Genomic DNA, 22,936 nt, shown 5'->3' with positions numbered 1-22,936 from the left:
CGTCGGTCCTGGTGTTCTCGCCAAGACCAACTAAAAACTCTTTTTATTCACTTTCAAAACCTTAACTAATTAAAAAGCAGTTTAAAGACTCTGGGGCGTAACCTTCACACATACAGCCAATCACACTAAGTACTGGACACGTCATATCTTTTGATTAATCGTTCACTATATTGCTAACTGCGAATACCAACTGTCAGAAATAGTAGTCCGGATAGCGACGGTTATATCGTAATTAGTTCCAAATCACTGAGTCAAGTTCCGTCCAGGACCTCACATGAGCCTAAATGATGACAGATATAACACCGCCATTCACATGTAATCAGCTAAATAAGTCGATCAACAGATACGCGCAAACAAATTCATGACAGTGTGCACAAATGTTGACTTCATCAAATTACGTAAAAATGTAATATTAATAGAAGCCAGGAATGAAAATATATATATCAATTATTCGGAAAAAGTTTTTGCTTGGTTTAGTACTGTTTATGCATGATGGGATTACAGCATGGTGGCGTTATCGAACTGTATGACATGCGCGCGCACCAGAAACAGGCACATAATTTGTTATACACACAGATGTGAATCGAAAAGAAGTTGCGTTATTGTATCATTATTGAACAACTTTTACTTCTAGTAGTCTGTACATACGAGTGTTTTGACAACTTCTACTAATGTGAGGTTTTCTACACTTTCATATAAAGTTGTATATCTAATCTGTGAAGTTTAGTGCTGTCTGTGCTCTAGTGTCCTTGTGAGACGATCTATTGTAGGTATCATTGTGTAATAAATAGTAGCCATGTAAAACAAAGCCAAATGATCTGTCATCACCAGCAACAGTTATAGTGATACGTATTAGTGACAAACACAAAGCATGTGATAATTTTCTACAAATACAACCCATCCTGAAAGAACTTAAAAGCATCCAAGTGAAGTATTTTCTTTTTCTTTTCTTTTTCACAGTGTTGTGGTACTACACTCACTGAAGTCAACAATCTTACCCAGTGACGGTAAATAATATAGACAAACGTTACAAACATTCTGTATGGAATAATAATAATAATAATAATAATAATAATAATAATAATAATAATAATAATAATAATAATAATAATTTATTATAATTTATGCATTGTAGTTAATTCGATTGGAAAACGTGGTGCTGATATTGCTTCACGATTTGTATCGTCTTGTGAGTATACTTAGTCAATATTTCACAATTGAATATAATTACAAATATAGATCGATAACCTTTTCGATAGGTTCAATATTTATACACACTTATAAAAATAAACTAACCAATATTGAAATCACTTTAAACTTTGTGTGCGCATATCTATTTGCTCATGAATATAATTTTGGAAAAATTAATGTCAAACTTAAACTACATGTAAATTTATTTTATTTATAGCTATTGGTGTAAGTGGTCACTGCGTTACATGGGGACAATCACATTACAGGACATTTGACGGCAAAGTATACACATATGATGGGGGTTGTACTTACACCCTGGTAGGAGACTGTGTCTCTGGTACTTTCCAGATATTTATTCAGAATGATGCATCCTGTACTGTGAATAACATGATTAGTTGCGAACGTGTCGTCACCATACAGACACTTACCAATCGACTGACCCTTCGTCGAGAAGACGATGTGCCAAGTGCTTTCATTGACAACACCAAGTTGAACATACCAACAGAGGAATATGGATACCTGATAGAGACAGTTGCACATTATATTATTGTAGAGAGTGGCTTGGGATTTATCTTGACTTGGGACGGCGGGGAAGGAGTTGAAGTTAAACTTACAGATGAGACTTTGTCGGAATACGAGAACACGTGTGGTCTCTGTGGTGTGTGGAATCATAACCCTAACGATGACTTCACATTACCCGATGGTCAACGGACATTCAACGTGAAAGAGTTTGCAGAGGCATGGAAAACCACTGACCCAGAGCTATCACAAGGTAAGTACTCGTAGCGTAGGCTTTTACTCGGTAATATAAACACAAAACGTAATTGCAGATCAGACACCACGTTTATCGATCAGATAGTACTGAAACAAACACAACTTTCCCTCCCTATCCCACAAAGCACGAACCATGCTTTGCAATTATACATTGCATATACCAATTATAACTTCACATTATGGATGTTGTTACATGTGGGGAATACATTTCGTGCAAAACCTCGTCAAATATCGCGCTGTCAATTAGTCATATTTTGCATTGCCATTATTACTCACGCAGCTCAATGTGAAGAAGGAGCGAGTCGTCCAAATTGTACTGGTGCAGATGTGAACACTTCATGCGACATATTAGAGCAAGAACCGTTCAACGTGTGTCTTTCGGTAAGTGCGTATGTTAGCAATGTCCACGTTTCATATCAATACCAATTGAAACGTGAATATGTCATCAATGCCTACGTTGCATATCAATGCCATTTAAAAAGTAAATGTGTCACCAATGCCTACGTTTAATATCGATGATATTTGAAAAGTGAATGTGTCACCAATGCAAACGTTTCATATCAATGCCATCTGAAACGCGAATGTGTCACCAATACCAACGTTTCATATCAATGCCATTTGAAAAGTGAATGTGTCACCAATGCCAACGTTTCATATCAATGCCATCTGAAACGCGAATGTGTCACCAATGCCAACGTTTCATATCAATGCCATTTGAAAAGTGAATGTGTCACCAATGCCTACGTTTCATATCAATGCCATCTGAAACGCGAATGTGTCACCAATGCCAACGTTGCATATCAATGCAAATTGAAAAGTGAATGTGTCATCAATACCAACGTTTCATATCAATGCAATTTGAAAAGTGAATTGTCACCAATGCCAATGTTTCATATCAATGCCATCTGAAACGCGAATGTGTCATCAATGCCTACGTTTCATATCAATGCAATTTGAAAAGTGAATGTGTCATCAATGCCTACGTTTCATATCAATGCCATCTGAAACGCGAATGTGTCATCAATGCCTACGTTTCATATCAATGCCATCTGAAACGCGAATGTGTCATCAATGCCTACGTTGCATATCAATGCCATTTAAAAAGTAAATGTGTCACCAATGCCTACGTTTAATATCGATGATATTTGAAAAGTGAATGTGTCACCAATGCCAACGTTTTATATCAATGCAATTTGAAACGTGAATGTGTCATCAATGCCTACGTTTCATATCAATGCAATTTGAAAAGTGAATGTGTCATCAATGCCAACGTTTCATATCAATGCCATCTGAAACGCGAGTGTGTCATCAATGCCCACGTTTCATATCAATGCTATCTGAAACGTGAATGTGTCATCAATGCCCACGTTTCATATCAATGCCATCTGAAATGCAAATGTGTCACCAATGCCAACGTTTCATATCGATGCCATCTGAAACGCGAATGTGTCATCAATGCCTACGTTTCATATCAATGCCATCTGAAACGCGAATGTGTCATCAATGCCTACGTTTCACATCAATGCAATTTGAAAAGTGAATGTGTCATCAATGCCTACGTTTCATATCAATGCCATCTGAAACGCGAATGTGTCACCAATGCCAACATTGCATATCAATGCAATTTGAGATGCGAATGTGTCACCAATGCCAACGTTTCATATCAATGCCATCTGAAACGCGAATGTGTCACCAATGCCAACATTGCATATCAATGCAATTTGAGATGCGAATGTGTCACCAATGCCAACGTTTCATATCAATGCCATCTGAAACGCGAATGTGTCACCAATGCCAACGTTGCATATCAATGCAATTTAAAAAGTGAATTGTCATCAATGCCCACGTTTCATATCAATGCCATCTGAAACGCAAATGTGTCACCAATGCCAACGTTTCATATCGATGCCATCTGAAACGCGAATGTGTCATCAATGCCTACGTTTCATATCAATGCCATCTGAAACGCAAATGTGTCACCAATGCCAACGTTTCATATCGATGCCATCTGAAACGCGAATGTGTCATCAATGCCCACGTTTCATATCAATGCAATTTGAAATGCGAATGTGTCATCAATGCCCACGTTTCATATCAATGCCATCTGAAACGCAAATGTGTCACCAATGCCAACGTTTCATATCGATGCCATCTGAAACGCGAATGTGTCATCAATGCCTACGTTTCATATCAATGCCATCTGAAACGCGAATGTGTCATCAATGCCTACGTTTCACATCAATGCAATTTGAAATGCGAATGTGTCATCAATGCCAACGTTTCATATCGATGCCATCTGAAACGCGAATGTGTCACCAATGCCAACGTTTCATATCGATGCCATCTGAAACGCGAATGTGTCATCAATGCCCACGTTTCATATCAATGCAATTTGAAATGCGAATGTGTCATCAATGCCCACGTTTCATATCAATGCCATCTGAAACGCAAATGTGTCACCAATGGCAACGTTTCATATCGATGCCATCTGAAACGCGAATGTGTCATCAATGCCCACGTTTCATATCAATGCCATCTGAAACGCAAATGTGTCACCAATGCCAACGTTTCATATCGATGCCATCTGAAACGCGAATGTGTCATCAATGCCCACGTTTCATATCAATGCCATCTGAAACGCAAATGTGTCACCAATGCCAACGTTTCATATCGATGCCATCTGAAACGCGAATGTGTCATCAATGCCCACGTTTCATATCAATGCAATTTGAAATGCGAATGTGTCATCAATGCCCACGTTTCATATCAATGCCATCTGAAACGCAAATGTGTCACCAATGCCAACGTTTCATATCGATGCCATCTGAAACGCGAATGTGTCATCAATGCCTACGTTTCATATCAATGCCATCTGAAACGCGAATGTGTCATCAATGCCTACGTTTCACATCAATGCAATTTGAAAAGTGAATGTGTCATCAATGCCTACGTTTCATATCAATGCCATCTGAAACGCGAATGTGTCACCAATGCCAACGTTGCATATCAATGCAATTTGAAAAGTGAATGTGTCCTATTTGCAAGAGAAAATGGACAGACAGTAATACTTGATTAGATTCAATCTTGAAGCATCTCCCGTGCGTCAGCTTGCAAGAGTAGTCACCATTGATTTTAATTCCATCACGAAAATAATGTATTATTTATGGCGCATCAACGTGGGAACGTTTCTGATAAACCTACTAGTAAACCACTTTTGATTGTGAGATCCCTAATTAATTACTTCAAGATATTAGGCGATGTATTGCGCATCTTGTAGGGTTTGTTTTCATATTCACAATCGACAGACATATCTGTTTAAGAAGGTGCTTGTATATAACTGGTGCGCAATATACGAACAAAGCTTTCCTATGTGCCTGTCATATTTGATTATTTACTATTACAGTGCCTAGGTTTCACTGTGTTTGACTCTCTACTATTACAGTGCCTAGTTTTCACTGTGTTTGACTCTCTAATATTACAGTGCCTAGGTTTCACTGTGTTTGAGTCTGTACTATTACTGTGCCTAGGTTTCACTGTGTGTGACTCTCTGCTTTTGCAGTACCTAGAGCAATGCATATTTCCACATTCACCACTCTTGCAGCTGGTATCTCAGATTCCCTTTAGAGGGCAAAGTTTACCACCCTCCCTTTGGGTTTGTGCATGACGCCATACGTCTTCACCAGGATGTGTTAATACAGATGACTCAGCTGCTCTACCGGTCATCGGTTTATCTGAACCCATACCTTGCCTTTTTTCATCTCTGATTCTGAGCTGGTACTTTGATCGCACCAAGGTGTCTTGGGGCAGCGAGAAGAGCATGTTTGTCTGTTATGGGCGGGGAAAGCAAAACAGCCCTGCCTCAAATATCACAATTTCACGGTGGATTGTTGATACAGTCGTGGAAGCATACAACTTAACAGCTTCTTCAACGACCAGTTTGGAACATCACCATGTAAGAGAACACGAAGTGGGCAGAGTAGCCAACTTTTTGTCTTTGATGTCTGGTGCCTCGCTCGAGCAGGTGCTCGGAGTGGGGTTCTGGAGATCTCAGAATGTCTTCATTAACTATTACCTGAGAGACCTTTGGAGGAGGATCTCTACAGGTTGGGACCGGTGGTGACGGGTCAGACAGTGTTTGTGGACCCACCCAGAACAAGACAAGACTCCTTGTTGGCGAGTAGTTTTAGATTTCTCTCATTTTTTTTTACCATTTCTGCCTTTTTGTGTTGAAAAATGTGCATTTCAGCCGTTGGAGCTTCCCCACTTCCAGTGACTGTGCTATTCTACCTAACAAAATTTTCTGGTAGGTGATGCAGTAAACTAATATGGTTGTACAAACCCGTTTGTTAACTATTACTGGAAACATTTGGGAAAATGGAAACTACAGGCCTCGAGTGCATGATCGCCCTTAGGTGAGGCCTTTTTCTTAGAAAATGTTACCCTAGGATGTTCCCCTTTGAACCCGGGTATATTCTCTTCAGACTTCAATAGTTTATAATATTAACATTTCCTCTATTGGTAGACTGTTCCCGTCACACCATATATTACAGCATGCATGGAAGATATGTGCTCTTGTGGTGGCGCTGTTGATATTGAAGATGTTGAGAATCGAAGTTCTTCTGTTATTCCCCAAATAGGAGGACCAGCATGTATGTGTACAGCACTTGCAGCATATGCACGCGAGTGTGCACGTCTAGGAGTGATTATAGACTGGCGAAACGACGATTTATGTCGTAAGTGGAACAAATACTTAATAAACATCTTAATAAACATAGTAGTATAACACTTTAAAATCGACATTCAAGTATCCAATTTGTGTTTTTAGCTTTTTTTGTTTTGTTTTGTTTGTAGCTGCCCAATGTTCTAATGACATGATATATTCTTACTGCGGGGCGGCTTGTCCCCAGACATGTCAATCACGTGGTCAAGGCGAATGTGACGTAGACGAATGTTTAGATGGCTGTCACTGTCCCGATGGTAAATATCTACATAATGGTGAATGTATAATGGGGGATAGCTGTCCTTGTTATTTCAATGGTGTAGAATATTCACCCGGTGCAATGTTACGACAGGACTGTAATGAATGGTAGGTTGACAATTAAATGTGACCCCTATCCTTACAGCATAATTATCAGTCTGTACTGCCAAATCACTGTTACACCTGTCATCACACAATAAGAGGTATAACATGATGTATGACGGTATTTCAGACGATCCAAAATAACCAATTCACAGAAAATTAAATAAAAAGGCGGCACGCAAACTAATAAAACTAATGGTGCACACGATCGATGAACATTTATATAAAATACTGAAAACTACACCAGTGCAGCCATAGTTTTAACGTAACTACAGTAAATATCCGTGAGTCGACCTGGTGTTTTTTGATATACGTAACTCCCATTGTTACCATACGTACCAAATATTCTCTCGATATCAGTCATTTATATTTTCGAGTTGTATTGTTAACCCGGGCATGCGGTATAATTACGTGACAAACCGATGGGAAAATCACATTATCACGCCTTCTGACTGGTCCGGAACGAATGTGTATTTGTATTATTTTTATATGAAACAACGTGGACACCTTCATAATATTGTTTAATATTAATATATTTAATATATGTATTTTCATTAATATGTTTGTTTATTCAATTTCATTCACGACAGTGAATGCGTTGAAGGACATTGGAGTCATTGCACGGAAAACATATGTGATGGTAAGTTACCATATTTGATAACATCACCACCACGTTTTGGTTATGGTTAGATTATATGCAATTACGATCAATTAACCATACAGACAATTTGAGATTCAACATAGTTTATTATATGAAGTTGCATTTAACGACAATTAACGTACTCTTATTGTAGCTACCTGTTCTGCAACGGGCGACCCACATTATAGAACATTCGATGGGACTCTATTCGACTTCATGGGTCATTGCACCTACACTTTAGTTAAGAATTGTTTTGATGAAAGCAGCGATTATCATATTATGGGTAAAAACGTGGAATGCGGAGTAACAGATGGGTTCACGTGTACTCGGGCTGTGCTCATCGATATCGGCAATACTCTCGTGTTTTTGAAGCGCGGAGGCTCTGTTAACGTCAATGGTGATGACATGGAGAAGTTTCCATTCCGATACGGTGATGTGTACATTGAGAGAGTGACATCTATGATTATAAAGGTATAATTATTTGCATGCCTAAGAATGATTACACTTAGCGTTCACACACAGCTCCTTAGCACGGGCTAACAAAGTGTGCGTGAACGCTTACCTCAGGTTAAGTGCACAAAATGCCATTCTATTTATTTGGTCGATTTAATATTATATTCATAATTATTCATTTCCGAATACTATTTCCGACATGACAATCAACACAAGCACATCTAGGGACATTGTTCTTGAGAAAAAATAAACAGACGATGGGACTATGTGCTACTTCCTGTTTTTCTGCAATCTGCACTTTCTGAATTTGCTTTGGTATTGTTTCATAAGCGTAGAATTAACTATACATTTCTAGTTACTGTACTGAGTAATCCTAGTTAAAATGACTGAAGATTTTTGTATATAAGTTTGGGCATTCACGGCGCAGCCCGTGCTAACCACTGTTTCCTCCCGTGCATGAACGCAATTGGGTCTATCTGATATGCAAACATATGAGATTAGCTTAAACGTTACTCATGTTTCATCACGTTTGCCGGATTATACTACTTATCAGTTAGATGCAGTGCATTATGGGAAGGTAATTGAAATGAATAATAATTATTCCATTGAAGACTCATTTAATTAATTTCACCTGTCCCTATAGTATGATATATAATGTCACAACTGCCAATGTTTTGAGAAGAGCCAAAACACACAAACAAAAATGAAATTAAAATGTTTTCAATGATGGTATTTTCAATGACATTTCGTATTCTGATTTCCCAAAACATTGCAAGCTGACCCAGCTTTGGCTGGTGGTCAATATGGCCAGATGACATGGAATGTATGTCGATCACGGTCATATAATTAAATTGGCAAGATGCAGAGGAATGTATCACCGCAGTCGATTTTGCTAGCTGTGAAACATATCGACCAATGATATATGAATTTTACCTTGGTTATATATAGACTTGCGTCATATAAATATTTCGATCACAGGCACTTAACTTAATCACATCCAATTTATTTGGGATCATGGCTAAACCTTGATGTACATGAATATATAACAGAATCGCATTCCATAATTACGTCTAATTTGAAATAACGAAGGGTTAAAACTCGAAATTGCTCTTTTCGGGGTTTAATGAGGCTCATATAAATGGTCTGTTTTTGTGTTCTTTGGCGGTTTATAATTTTAATTTGCGAAGACGTAATTTATGGTTCCCAAAATTAAGCTAGCTGAACAATTAAAACAACGTTTACAAGAATTGTGACCGAACTACATAATATAAAATTGTTTACAGGTGACTTTGGCGAATGGAATCAAAGTAGTCTGGGATGGAAAAAATCGTGTATACATCACGGTAACTCCGGATCATTTCAATAAAACATGCGGTCTGTGCGGCACATTCAACGACAACCAAAATGATGACTTCCTCACCATGCAAGGTATGTTATTGTATTGTAACGGTATTGTTCTCAATGATTAAGTATGGCACTTCATAGAAAAAAAAAACACAAAAAAAAACAGCGCTATATATTACCCAGAATTATCTACGAAATGTACCTTTGGACATTGATTTTTCCAAAACCTTTCACTGGCTTACTATTTCGGATATTCTGCTGTATTTGGTTTTCAAAAGTACGTTTTGCAATGTTTGATCAGAATGTCAAATTTGCCTCTAAAATCTTGTAAAACACAATTTACTCGCCATCATTATCTGACAGCTAATTTGCATATTTCTTTGTTTCATCCACTTAAAGACACAGCCAGGTGCTGGGAATGTTCTTAGTTACCTAATAATTATATAGTACACTACAACTCTAGCAAAACACCCAACTATTCACCAGTTTGTAGAAAAGAAGAAAACAAACATTTTGAAAAACAGATACGTTTGTCTGAATGCACGAATCATATTCACAGACGACTGTATAATTTAATTGACATTTATCAGAATTTTACCAACCAATATATGTTTGTTCATTCCACATCTTTCTTATATCAATATCAATTATCATTTATTGGGGTAAAACACATAAATTTAGGATTCAATAAAATGTTTTGCGTGGTAAAACATTTTAATTTTAAATATGTAGAATATAGAATTGACTATGTATAATTAGTAACGCAAATAACATGTTATCTGCAACAGACTACATAACCAAACACATATACTTCTTTCTTTCATAACAATTTCTTATGCGAGAGCATGTTCGATATGAACCAATAAAAACACGTGTAATTGAACTATTAATAATACATGCACATAATTTCTATTTATAGGTGATATTGAAACCAGTTCTATAGCTTTCGCTAATAAGTATAAAACTAACCCAGGATGCAGAGATGTACCGGTAGATGAAGTACCACATCCATGTGAAATATTTTCACAGCATGCAAGCACTGCTGAGGAAACGTGTATCAAGTTGTTGAACGATCCAATTTTTACACGTGGGTATACATCGCATAGTGTGGACAATTTTTATCCTTTATTCCGCGGATTTACTATTAGATTTAAATTATTATTATTATTATTATTATTCATATCGTGTCATACTGTGTTCATATCCAGTATATATATATATTGGATAACGATAAATTCAATCATTTTTGTATTATTATAACCCAACTTATCATATAATGTATTACCTCATTTCCCAGAATGCCATATGTTTGTGAACCCTCAACATTACTACGAGAACTGCAAATTTGATGTATGTAGCTGTCAACAGACCGATTGTCATTGCGTCATTTTTGCTGATTATGCCCAGCAATGTGCAGATAAAGGGGTCCCACTGATTGGTTGGCGACAGGAGATAATACCATGTGGTAAGTGTTGGTGACAATACCGTGAAATACTTTCAACAGTTTTGCATAAATTACAAGCCTGTGCATGTGATGTAATATTAAAGAATTGTAACTGTGATTTACTACAAATAACAATTAGAGTTATAACGACTTATCAAGTGTCTGTCAAATTTGACCTGAAAAACTGGATGTTCTTTTTTAAAGAAACAAATCACCCACATACTGTGACAATTGAAAATCAAATGAGCGTGAAATCTGGGGGCAAGTCGTGTTTGAAACTCCATCGCCAACTAAAAAAAACATTTTTGTACTTTAAATTGTGTTTTAATATGTTATATAAGTTGAAGATCTTCGAAATATTAAATATGGCAAAAATTTTTCAGAGCTGTTAGTGTTCACAAGCCTGCATCTATACCTTGATGGTGTGACGGTTGCTCTTAACTTTTGATAATATAGGGTTTCTAATTGAACACTTTATCTGAAACCTGCCTAATGCCTAATTTGTAACATGAATATTCTTCAGTGAACTGAGTTTACCGTACTGCAATTTCATAATTGTTAATTAATTATAGTAACAATTTCAGATAATTTAATATTTAATCCAAACCGTAGCGAAAGTTCAGTTTAGTCGACGAGTTAACGTAGAAAATATGAAATAAGGCTGATGTCTTAAAATATTTTCTACGAACTTTAATGCTTTAATACAGAACAATCTAGAGAACACTTGTGTAGATGTACAGTAGATCTGCATTTTTAATCTTATATACAAAATACTTGGTTATTTGTTTGGTCGTAGTTTCAGCAAAAATACTAGCAGTTGTAAGTATAGTAAGGACATAAGTGTGGTAAAGCGCTTCGGTCTCAAGGCACATTTTCATCTAGCATTACTTTACACAACATCTGTTATGATTCAACATAATCTCTGTTACCGTAATGGTACACTTAAAATACATGTTACTCCAGCAACAATGTCAATTAATTGTACGATTAAGATGTATCTTTGATATAATATATACGACCATGGAACTATTGGAACTATTTTTGTTTTCAAATGTCATTAAACATTCCTTAAATTAATGCCATTAAACAAATTCTAGTTATAAATAACTTCATCAAAACAATGTTTAATCATTTTAGTAGGCTTTATAGATGTATAGTATGTTGTTGAATGTTGTTAATGTGAATTACACAAAAACTCGTGTTTTGAATGTACTACAATACCTATGTACATACGCTCTGTGATTTCACAAAGCGATGTGATAGAGACATTCATACGTTACTGTGTAAATATGTCATGGAGTATATATAGAACAGAATAAAATCACTGTTTCCGTATACCCATTGACCTGCATTGGAAACTTTGCAAACAAATTCTCTATATTATTACATTATATGCATCACATACTTACGATTCCACGTAGCAACATGGACACAGTTAAGTAAGAATATACATAGAATAAACAAAATCATGCGGAAAAGAAGATCTATAACTTTCCAAAACATGCTGAACAGTCTACGAATATACAGCAGTTCATGATTCCCATGGTAATAAAGATTATTTTAACATTAGTTGGTTGTTGAGATACAAGAGTGAAGTGACACACAAAGACTATCATTATACATTATCGACATTCATTTCCAAACCAAATAATGACATACAATTTAATCCTAAAAAATAATATAGTATGTTATCACTGTTATAATTCTTCTTAGGCGTCGAATGCCCATCGGGCATGATATATACAGAATGCGGTTCAGCGTGTCAGGTGACGGCAGATACATTGAGAGAAGGAATTGAATGCAATGACCAGTCATGTGTTCCTGGGTGTAGATGTCCAGAGATGTTTGTTGAGAAAGATGGCGAGTGTGTGTACTTAGCAGATTTGCCATGTGAACGTAATGGAGAAATGTTCGAAGTAGGAGAAGAAGTTCCACATGAGTGTGGTTCATGGTGAGTTATGTTTTTCATGCACAGAGTGGTTTAACCAGTCTAGTAGTTGATATTCAAATTTGCATACTATGGCCATGACCACCATTCCTTGGGCAAGAAATTAACACTTAAAGTTTACTATTGGGTAATACAATACAGTCATCATCATCTATCAAAAAAATTAAAGTGAAACCAAGTGAACTCTGCTGGTGCTGAAACAAAGAATGATTGTCATATATATATGCTAAACTGTTGACAAGGAGATCGCTACCAGTTTAAACAAGTGATTGCAAAGTATGTAATGATTGCAAAGTATGTAATGAATGATGGGAGTTCTGACTCAAACAGTATATCGATTGACTAATCAAGGAACTCGGCGACTGGCTTTTCGCTATTTTTTGCATAATATGCCTATAATTCGGAAAATTATTAGTATTACTAGAGATTAAATTTCATTGCCCACGCTAAGAACCCTCTTACGACAAATGTTTAAAGATTCAATGTCCACTTTTTGGATTGGAATGAAGTTCGACACACACATCTTCGTTGTGCACTATAGTACGCTTTTGATAGAAATCTATTAGATAATATCCATACTAATTAACATGATCTCTGGTTAATTTCAATGAGAACTAGAACATCCATACTGTTTTTGTAATTCAATGTCTACCACTCGAGTTTGTAAATATTGGTTAGATAATATTTATGATAATTATCTTGTTTTAGCTCGTTCCTTAAAGTCGCCAAAACATGCTTTCATCATCTTTTGTGGCTTCTGTTCACCGCATGACCAAACACACAACGGAACATAAACATATTCATTGGCGACTCACAATATACACATAAGGGTTACAAGAGATTATCATATAAACTAGTCCAGACACATATGCAAGGAACATGTTCAAATAAGTTATATAAACATATACTATGCATTAACATATAAATAAGTTAAATAATAAAAAAATGTTCTCACAACAATGTAATTCATTACAACAAACCTCCACTATAAGACTGGGATATCAATGTGTAACATCCCACAACAGTTGTTATAGGCACTAGTACACAATATTATGCACACGTGCTATCTCAATCAACCAATCAGCGGGCTCATTACAGAGTTTCAGTTCTATTGAACGACGTGTCGTGCGCACATGCTCATAGGTACAGTCTATCAGGTTACGTGTCAGGCTTGTCACCCTCTAAAGGCGACACCTTCCATGGTTTAGTGAAAAACATCTTTTCACCAAAGTCTAAGTATAAGTCTAATTGGTGCAACGACGGCCCTTCCCAGAATATAGCGCCCATGACTGCACATCATAAAGCTTATGTCGAGTACAATATACTTCTTGTGTAACAATTGTCATTTGTTTCAAGGTGCCAGTGTGTGTTTATGTGTATTTGTACTATCTAATATAACTACATGGGAAAACAGTCAGCGCCATTAAAATAGGCAAACATATTCCCTGTGTGATTTTCTACACTTTGATGTAAAAGGTCGATGTCACAATATGAGTTAATGTATGTTGTTATATTATTATACCAAGGAAATATAGACAGGGCCTTCATACATGGCTTGGGCGGACTGGGAGCAAAAAAAACGGCCCAGGGCTTTCCCGCAAATAGGACCACCAAAAGCCGGGGAGAGCATATAGTGGTATATTGTCTGTCATAACAGAAGCCATACCGATAAACTATTTATGATTGCTTATTCACGCATTCGAGAACGAATAAACATCACTTGTATCTCCTAAACAAAAATAAACATCTAGACATTGTGTTTTATACAGCCACATAACAGTCACTTCCGTGCTTGCAAACCTGGCACACGGGCTCCTTATATAACCCACATGACATGGCAATTTTTAAAGACAAAACAGATTGGGGGAATTGTTATTATGTATTGATACATATTGAATTATTACATCCTGATATATGAGATAACATGTATTAAATAAGTACATGTATTTGTATAATTGCAAGAATTATTGTGATTCGACAAGACCATTTTTTAACTTATACAAGCCATGGCATGCCTCGGAGGCTTTGTTCCAGTTTACTCCCTCTGATTTGGTTGTTTTTGTATTTTAGTATTAGTGAAATTATTTTGTTATAACAACCCCGCCAAAGTCAGGCATAATACTCGGGATTGCACAATTAGGCGAATGCACACATGTCCTCGGCCAGTGAAAAATTTGTTATTTGAGGCATGTTTCAAATTCCGTTGAAACGATTACATTGCTTGTTTAGTAATTGTAGAAATAATCACATTTGATTATGCACTACTATGTGTTATAACATGTTTAATTTCAGTACATGCTCCAGTGGTGTATGGGACTGTGCTGATACTGAATGCCCGCCAATAGCGTGTGGCATAAACCAAGTATACACCGACTGTATGTCTGCATGCCCACCGACTTGTGAAAATATGCTACATAATGTCGGGTGCAGCTCGGCAATATGTGAAGCAGGGTGTGAATGTGCAGAGGGGTTTGTATTATCACATGATGGGTGCGTGGAACCAGCAGATTGCCCTTGTAAGCATGGAGGTGATATATATTCTGCCAATAGTGAAATGAAAAGTGACTGTCAAAGATGGTAAGTATATTATGCGTTTATGTTATATTATGTTATTACTCCTTTCACTTTGACATTCGTAACATTTTTCACATGTTTCACTCAAAAGTAATGGTAAATGTACGTAAAGATCGATGTATATAATCATTCTGGATGTACATAATACTTCAAAATCTTCAAGAGAATTTTATTTTGATAAAACACAAATATATATCAGATAGCTTAAAACAAAATTATTGTATATTTGGTAATGGTCTCATGATTGATATTTATAAACAAAATTGTGGACCAATACAATTAATTTAATTCTTGTATATATACCAACTTCCAGTAATAACACATAGGATAGGAAATAGTTTAAATTGTGTTTTAAAAATATATAAAACAGGTCCCCCGCCCATTTAGATTATCCATTATTAGATATTTTATTTTGTTCAGATATGAATACTCAAAACTTTAAACTTTTAATTCAACCTTTATAAAGAAAGTTTCAAAACACATTGCTCGAATACATCTAAAATATCTCCCGCACTACATGTCCACTTGTTCAACAAAGGTGAAAGTGTTATTGGGCAACACCTTTGCAGAAAGTGTTAATGTTTAACGCTCCCATATTTGTTTAAGTATTTATATCTTTATTCTTATACTCAAGTGTTTGTCTCGGTGGAACGTGGTCTTGTGAAGAACTGGATTGCAGTGGTAAGTAACATTCATATCCAGCACGATTGTAACACACATATTATCTTATCAATATTTCTTTCACAAATATATACTTTCTATCTGAATATACCAGGCGTGTGTTGTGTGTACGGTGATCCTCACTATAACACATTTGACGGTGTAAGCTACGACTTTCAGGGAGAATGTGATTACATACTGTCACAGTCAACTTCTGATAATTCTGAGAAATATAGTATATCAGCGAAGAATATCAAGTGTGGTACAAGTGAAGTGGCGTGTACTAAGGATATCTTCATTAAAATTGGTGAGTTCTTATGTTTGTTTCATTTTTTTTTTCTTTTAGAAGAAACTCTACATTGATAATGATTGATATTGAACGAATTTGGACATACATATGTAACAGACTCGGTGCAAATACATTTTGGAATGTTTTTTTTTATTCTGGTCTAGTATAAATATTAATCCCACAATTTCATGACATTGTTGCAGTAAAAAACAAGCTGGAAATATACCAATTTGTCTGAGTGGGTGAGTGTGATGTTATGTCCGGTAACGTTAGCATAGTGTAGGCTTATTCGGAGTTCATAATAATCACGGTCACGAACATACAGACAAACCAGCAAAATATACATAACACTTGTGAATGAGACATGTTATTGTGATTCGGGCCGTGAAAGATTTATACAGCCCGAACAGATGAATCACGGCCGTCTAGACAATTCCTCATAAAATTCTTATTATGATCCATTATTAGGTCTTCATAGAAATTATTACATTATTATTTAGACTTAATAGAGTCTGAATTGAGAGTGCCAAGGTAGATGCGATGGTATGAGGCACAATACAAAAGTGAGATATTGCGAGAAAAGTGATGTATACCATTTGTGACATTTCATCTTATCAGCTCTCTATTAATGACAAATAACACGCATAAAATAAAAACAAATCAACATCAGAGCCGGGCAATTAGAGTTAACAAAAAACAAATGAGTGGAAAACAGCCAAAAAGTACAATGAAATCCAACAAAGCAATAACAGAGTTCATAATCACGGTCTCGAACATACAGACAAACGATCCAAATTAATTCAACTTGTTCAGAATTTCACAGTGACATAGGGACATAGTGATATTCAAACGCGCAAGTCATATATTTACTTCGCCATCATATAGGAAAAATCAATGCACGAACTACAGTTAAGTTAATCAGAGGACAAAAACCACAAGTGACGTCACAGAATGGTCCACCTGTCCAGATAGTCGAAATGACAATATTTACAGTTGTTTTCACCAATATTGGTCTTGTCGTAAAGTGGGATCGAGGCACTACGGTGTACATTACTCTAGAGGGCGAACATCGTTCAAAGGTACGGTGATAACATTGTGATGCAGTATTTGTTTAAAGTTTATATTGATTAAAAAATTGAGTGGCACTCATAAATGTACGAGTATAGTAAAAATATATTACATTACAGTGTTTTCATACTTTATATAGTCAATTGTTTACTTTATTCTTATGCTCTAGGTTGAAGGATTGTGTGGTAATTTTAACAGTAAACAGAAAGACGATTTCACGCCCCCAGGTGGCGGGTTCCCCTTTGAAAGTCCTATTGCATTCGGTAACAGTTGGAAGGTACGTATAATCTGACAGTGAAGCATTGAAATAAAAATAATAATAAATTCTTTGTCTTGAACATTATATCCGTCTGTGTGTCTCGATATGTTACTTATATAACTTCTTTGAATCATTCATTGTGTTTTACTCTACCATAACGCCTACCAGCAACCAAGTATATTGTATAGTGACACTCGTTCCTTTCACTAGCTTCATGACTTTTGTCCGGATGCTCCCAACATTGAAGATACGTGTGCGATACATCCTGAACGCAAGACTTGGGCCATGAAGGGTTGCAGTGTTATAAAATCGGATCTATTTAAGCCGTGCCACAGTGTTGTGCCATTACAACCGTATCTGAATCGATGTTTATACGATGCATGTGGATGTGATATGGGAGGTGATTGTGAATGTATGTGTACGGCTATAGCAGCGTATGCAAATGAATGTAGTCGCCATGGTAATCCTATCAAATGGAGATCACAGGAACTCTGTCGTAAGTACAATAACCTTATAATTCCGATTGTTTTCAGCTAAAGTTGTGTTGCAGTATTTAAGGTAGAGATGCAGTTTACTAGTACCTGACAGGTATTTTAATTAGTTAATTGGGAAACCAAGATGATCTCCTTTGTCCACAAAACTATATATTTGAAATATGCACAAAAATGTGCTTTTTTGGTCAAAAGTGATTTAAGAAAAATTAGCTTCTAAACCATGCTTCTGTTTCCTGTCAAAATTTGTTTACGGGTACATCGGTTTACTATGAAGAAAGTGCCGTCTTGAAAACTGTCTACCAGTTGTCAATTTTGCAGGGCAGCTGCTCAAATTTCATTATTTCAAGTTTATGCATAAATTAACACCCAGGCTAGTTGTCTGTACGATTGCTGTAACACTGTTCAACCAAAAACAATGTCCCGACGGCGTTTTGAAGATAAACACATTGTCAATCATTTGTGAAAATTTCAAAACAAAAGGTCAAAGCGTCTAGGAGCTTTTTTTTAAATCCTGGGATGTGCACTAAAAAGAAGCTGAGATAATTGCTAATTTGCATAACAGTCCACTCAGTAAGAAGTTTGCTAATTGCTCATAATTAAAATGGCTGTAACGGTTCCAAATTAAAATGTATTATCGTGTTCTATTTTATTACATGTGTTTATGTATAGCCTTGCTAAATCTTGCTAAGTATTCAAAGGAGATAATGTTTGCACCTGTTATCTATATTTTACTCGTTTTTGAGTATCTTCCACTATTCACAATTCTACAAATATTTAACAGTCTATAGCCAAGACTGTTTGGATAATAAAAAGCAAAAAAAAAAAAAAATCACTCCAAAGTGCCCGCGAACCTGCATATCTACCTTAATCTTGTATCGTGTTTTCACAAGCACATGCATGGACAAGAATCAACCTGTCATATTTAATTCAGTCGATCTCGAATCCCATAGGCTAAAATACGTTAACGTTTTTTTTCATACATGTGTGTACATATATATATAACATACGTGTATATATATATATATAACACTTGTGAAAGCAATGCTGAGAATGAGACTCGTTATTGTGATACGGGCCGTAACAGATTTATTTAGCCCGAACTGATGAATCACGGCCGTCTAGATAATTTATCACTCATGACATTTTTATTATGATCCATTATTAAGTCTTCATAGAAATTATTACATTATTATTATTTAATAAATAGCTGTTGAGTCTGAATTCAGAGTGCCACGGTAGGATCGATGATACGAAGCGCAATAAAAAAGTGAGATCTTCGCGAAAAGAGTGATGTATAAAACTTGTAATATTTCATCTTATCAGTTCTGCATTAGTGACGAATAATACGCATAAAATAAAAAAAAAATCAACATCAGAGCCGGCCGATTAGAATTAACACAGAACAAATGACTGGAAAAAGTACAATGAAATCCAACAAAACAATCCATAAGAATAAAACAAAACACCTGACGGGTACATCTGAGTACAATACACTACGATACATCGTGTAATGCTAGATGTTTCGGAAATAGTGAGCACAATCCACATGTGAAGCATACTTATAATCAATACCCAGCAATGTCTTCTGTGTTTGTATTTGAGCTGCTTATAAACCAATGTAATGTGTGGTGGCTCTTTGCAACTAGGAAGAATACAATCTAATTTGTTCGGACGTAGTCCGAAAATGAACACTTATATTTTCACATCTGTCTGTCCGCCCGTACATGCGTCTCAGACATGCTGGAATGGCGGCTATGAGTCATGTATGGTCATATTTATTTTCTGTTCTGACGCAGTTCGAAAAATGGGACGTATGTTTTGACATCCGTACGTGTGTGCGTGCGTGCGTGTGTCTCGAGCATGCCTGGTCTGATTACATTCAAATTCAACACATGCATCACTCATCTTAGGGTACATATGCACGCCCATTCGTTTCATGATCCGATTCAAAATGGCCGCATGCTGGCCTTATTGTGCTCACAATTCATCAAAATCATGTCATTTTAAATTTTCGATCGGATTCAAATGGCCGACTGGTTGCCATTTTGTTGAAATGAATTCTTTTCCTGGGTCATATCTCTGACATGCCTTGAACAGAACAACCAAACTCGAAAGTTCACTAAAATCAAGAATTGCTGCCATTCTGGAGCCAGATCGCTGTCATGTATTGATGGATTTTGTTCAAAGTTGGCACACACGTCAGACATTGTGAAACCTTGACGCACATTTACCTTCTAAAACATCTCAAATCGGATTCAAAATGAACGATTAGCGGTCAGTTTGTTTTAACAAAAACTGTTCAGAACCATATTTCTGACATGCTTTGACCTTGACCAAACTTTATGTATACATTATGTCACACACATGCATATTGGACAATTCCATTCAAGATTGCTGAATGGCGGCCATTTTACTCTTAAATGATCATAGAAATCAAGCATTCCTGCCATTCCGGAAGCTGATCTCAGTTGTGTATAGACAACTGTTCAATCAAATTTGGTGCAAACATAAAACATTCATTCATTGAGCACGGGAAACTGCCTGGTAGTTCGACGAATGCACTTATTGTTCCTATCGTCTTAGAAAAATCTAAATATGTATCGTCAAAAGAAAATTATAGACCGATGGCCATTGTGTCCGTTTTATCAAAAGTTTCAGATTCGTGTTTGTTTACGCGCCTTGAGAAGTATATTTATACCAGCGACTAGCACAGCATCTTGGCCAGCTGAGGAATGTTTGTTTCGGGTCACCCCTCCAATCCTTGGCAGATTGAACCACTACAGTGTGTATTTAATAGGCGCCCTTAACGACAAGTAGGGGAGATGCGACAAATATAAACAACCAATTAGCTATCTTGTATCAAAATACAGCACAGCGGTTTTTTAAATTGCGACGGTCAGGGAGTGGCAAATCACGAAAACAACAGTTCAACTCTTGCATGATCAGTCGAGTAGAGATTCTGAGATTTTCTTTCACAGTTGACAGTTTCATTACTTTGTTAAAACATGATCGACAGAAATATTTGTCACTTTGCTGACCAAGTATGCCACAAACAGCGTGCAACGTTGGCATAAAAAATGTGGACTAACTTAGTGAAAAAATGCAGCGCCGGTTTTGGGGATTTGGCAAACAACCTAAACTAGAAGAATTACTAGAATTACTAAACTAGAAGAATTACGGTTACTAGAAGAATTTTGAAGTAACCTGGAAGTAACCGTGCTGCCCGTCGCCATTTCCGATATTGTGTTCTTTAGCTTACCGCGCAATGTTACACAGCGCCTGATTGGGCGCCTTTCCAACAGGCGCATCCAATCAAACTTTGCCATTTGTTTAACATAAAATACGGGTTTACCCAGGCTGATCTCGCACGGGTTGGTGGAGCCAACAATAAGTCGGCACCTACTTGTGTCCAATTTGTGCGAACTTGGTCTTCTATAACTAGGCCTTTGAAACATATACGACGATACATTACGGTTCTGAATGAGACAACAGACAGAGAATGCTTTATTCAAAAACGTCATCAAACATTTCTAGATACCTTAACATGTAATTTGCAATCAAGGGTATTTTAAATAGTTAATGCTTTTGTGTGTTTTAAGTTAGAGAACAACCCATTTGTTGTAAACACTGGCGTTGTGTACCGGAGTTACAGTACAAACCTGCCCGGGGTTTTCCATGTGTTCTGAACACTGGCTTTGTGTTTGAGGAACTTGACTCGCTTAACACATAACACTCAGACATAGTGATATCAAATTCAAACCAAAGTCAATGTATGGTTTGACCCATCACAAATTACAACAGAAATAATTTCTTCACAATACATTCCGGGGAGGTGCCTAGATTGCCATACTGAAAGTCTAGAAAAATCTAGGCTTCCGAAATATACCTAATTTGCATATATTCAAAATGGCGGTTTGGTGCATTTTTACAACATGGAAAATATAACTATTAGGACATAGCTTTAATACTAGATGACATTTTTTAGATATTCAAGTTGCTGCGATATGGTTTGGTGTGTGTGAATGTATGTGAAACATTTGATTGAATAGCAATCATTTGCATAAATCCAATATGGCCGTCAAAATTGTATCATTGAAATGTGCAACCTCGAGCGGCCCCTTGGAGTCTGTTCCTCATAGTGACTGTGTGAGCCACACCTTCGGGTGAGGGGGGTCGATTATAGTGACTCGATTTTCACCCCCCCCCCCTCGATGCTGAAACAGTCACTCTCGGAAGGACTGTCACTTCCGGGATCCAGAGTCCTGAATTCTGTATTGCTTTGGATCCTGCAGAGTGCTGGACGTAGAGGGGAACGGACAGACGGTGTTGATGGGCGGACCTTGGTCCCCCATGGGATAGAGGCCTAAGTCTTTAGGGTAGGTCAATTTTATGCTCATCTTTTTCCACTGGATCAAGCAGTGTTTGAAAACGGAGCAAGTAGAGTCTGGAATCAAATCTTGCGCCCGATCGGATCCTTCCGTTCCTCCCCCGACCCCGGTACCACAAATTTTTTTGGTTTGATGGGACAGGCAAAGGGGGTGACCGTGCTCGTGGAATATTTTGACCGGTTAGTTGGAAACAACCCACGCACTGAGAGCTGAGTGGCGACCCTCAACCTTCGAGCTGTAGCCTGCCCACTGGAACAAATTGTTTTGCGCCGCCAGCACTCTGAAGTCTTAATGGCGGAACGCACCAGCCTCCTAGACCAACAGACACAG

At 36.9% G+C, this 22,936-nt stretch overlaps 1 protein-coding gene across 1 annotated transcript; it reads left to right on the top strand.

The window, feature by feature from the left end:
- The first annotated feature begins 492 nt into the window (after positions 1-492).
- LOC100375691 (mucin-2-like) lies at positions 493-18,261 on the top strand. The gene is made up of 18 exons (XM_085497482.1): positions 493-524; positions 961-1,007; positions 1,409-1,963; positions 2,246-2,346; positions 6,488-6,698; positions 6,817-7,051; positions 7,636-7,685; positions 7,840-8,156; positions 9,422-9,566; positions 10,402-10,569; positions 10,780-10,947; positions 12,640-12,877; positions 15,167-15,451; positions 16,083-16,129; positions 16,224-16,415; positions 17,283-17,476; positions 17,635-17,742; positions 17,935-18,261. Exons 1-18 carry the CDS (start codon positions 493-495, stop codon positions 18,259-18,261), a joined length of 3,420 nt encoding a protein of 1,139 aa, XP_085353608.1.
- Positions 18,262-22,936: the final 4,675 nt, after the last annotated feature.

This window comes from Saccoglossus kowalevskii, chromosome 3 (assembly GCF_978046115.1).
Source record: "Saccoglossus kowalevskii chromosome 3, keSacKowa6.1, whole genome shotgun sequence".
NCBI classification, from domain to species: Eukaryota; Metazoa; Hemichordata; class Enteropneusta; family Harrimaniidae; genus Saccoglossus; species Saccoglossus kowalevskii.
The sequence above is the reverse complement of the archived record's forward strand: the minus strand, read 5'-3'. Positions and strand labels throughout refer to the sequence as shown.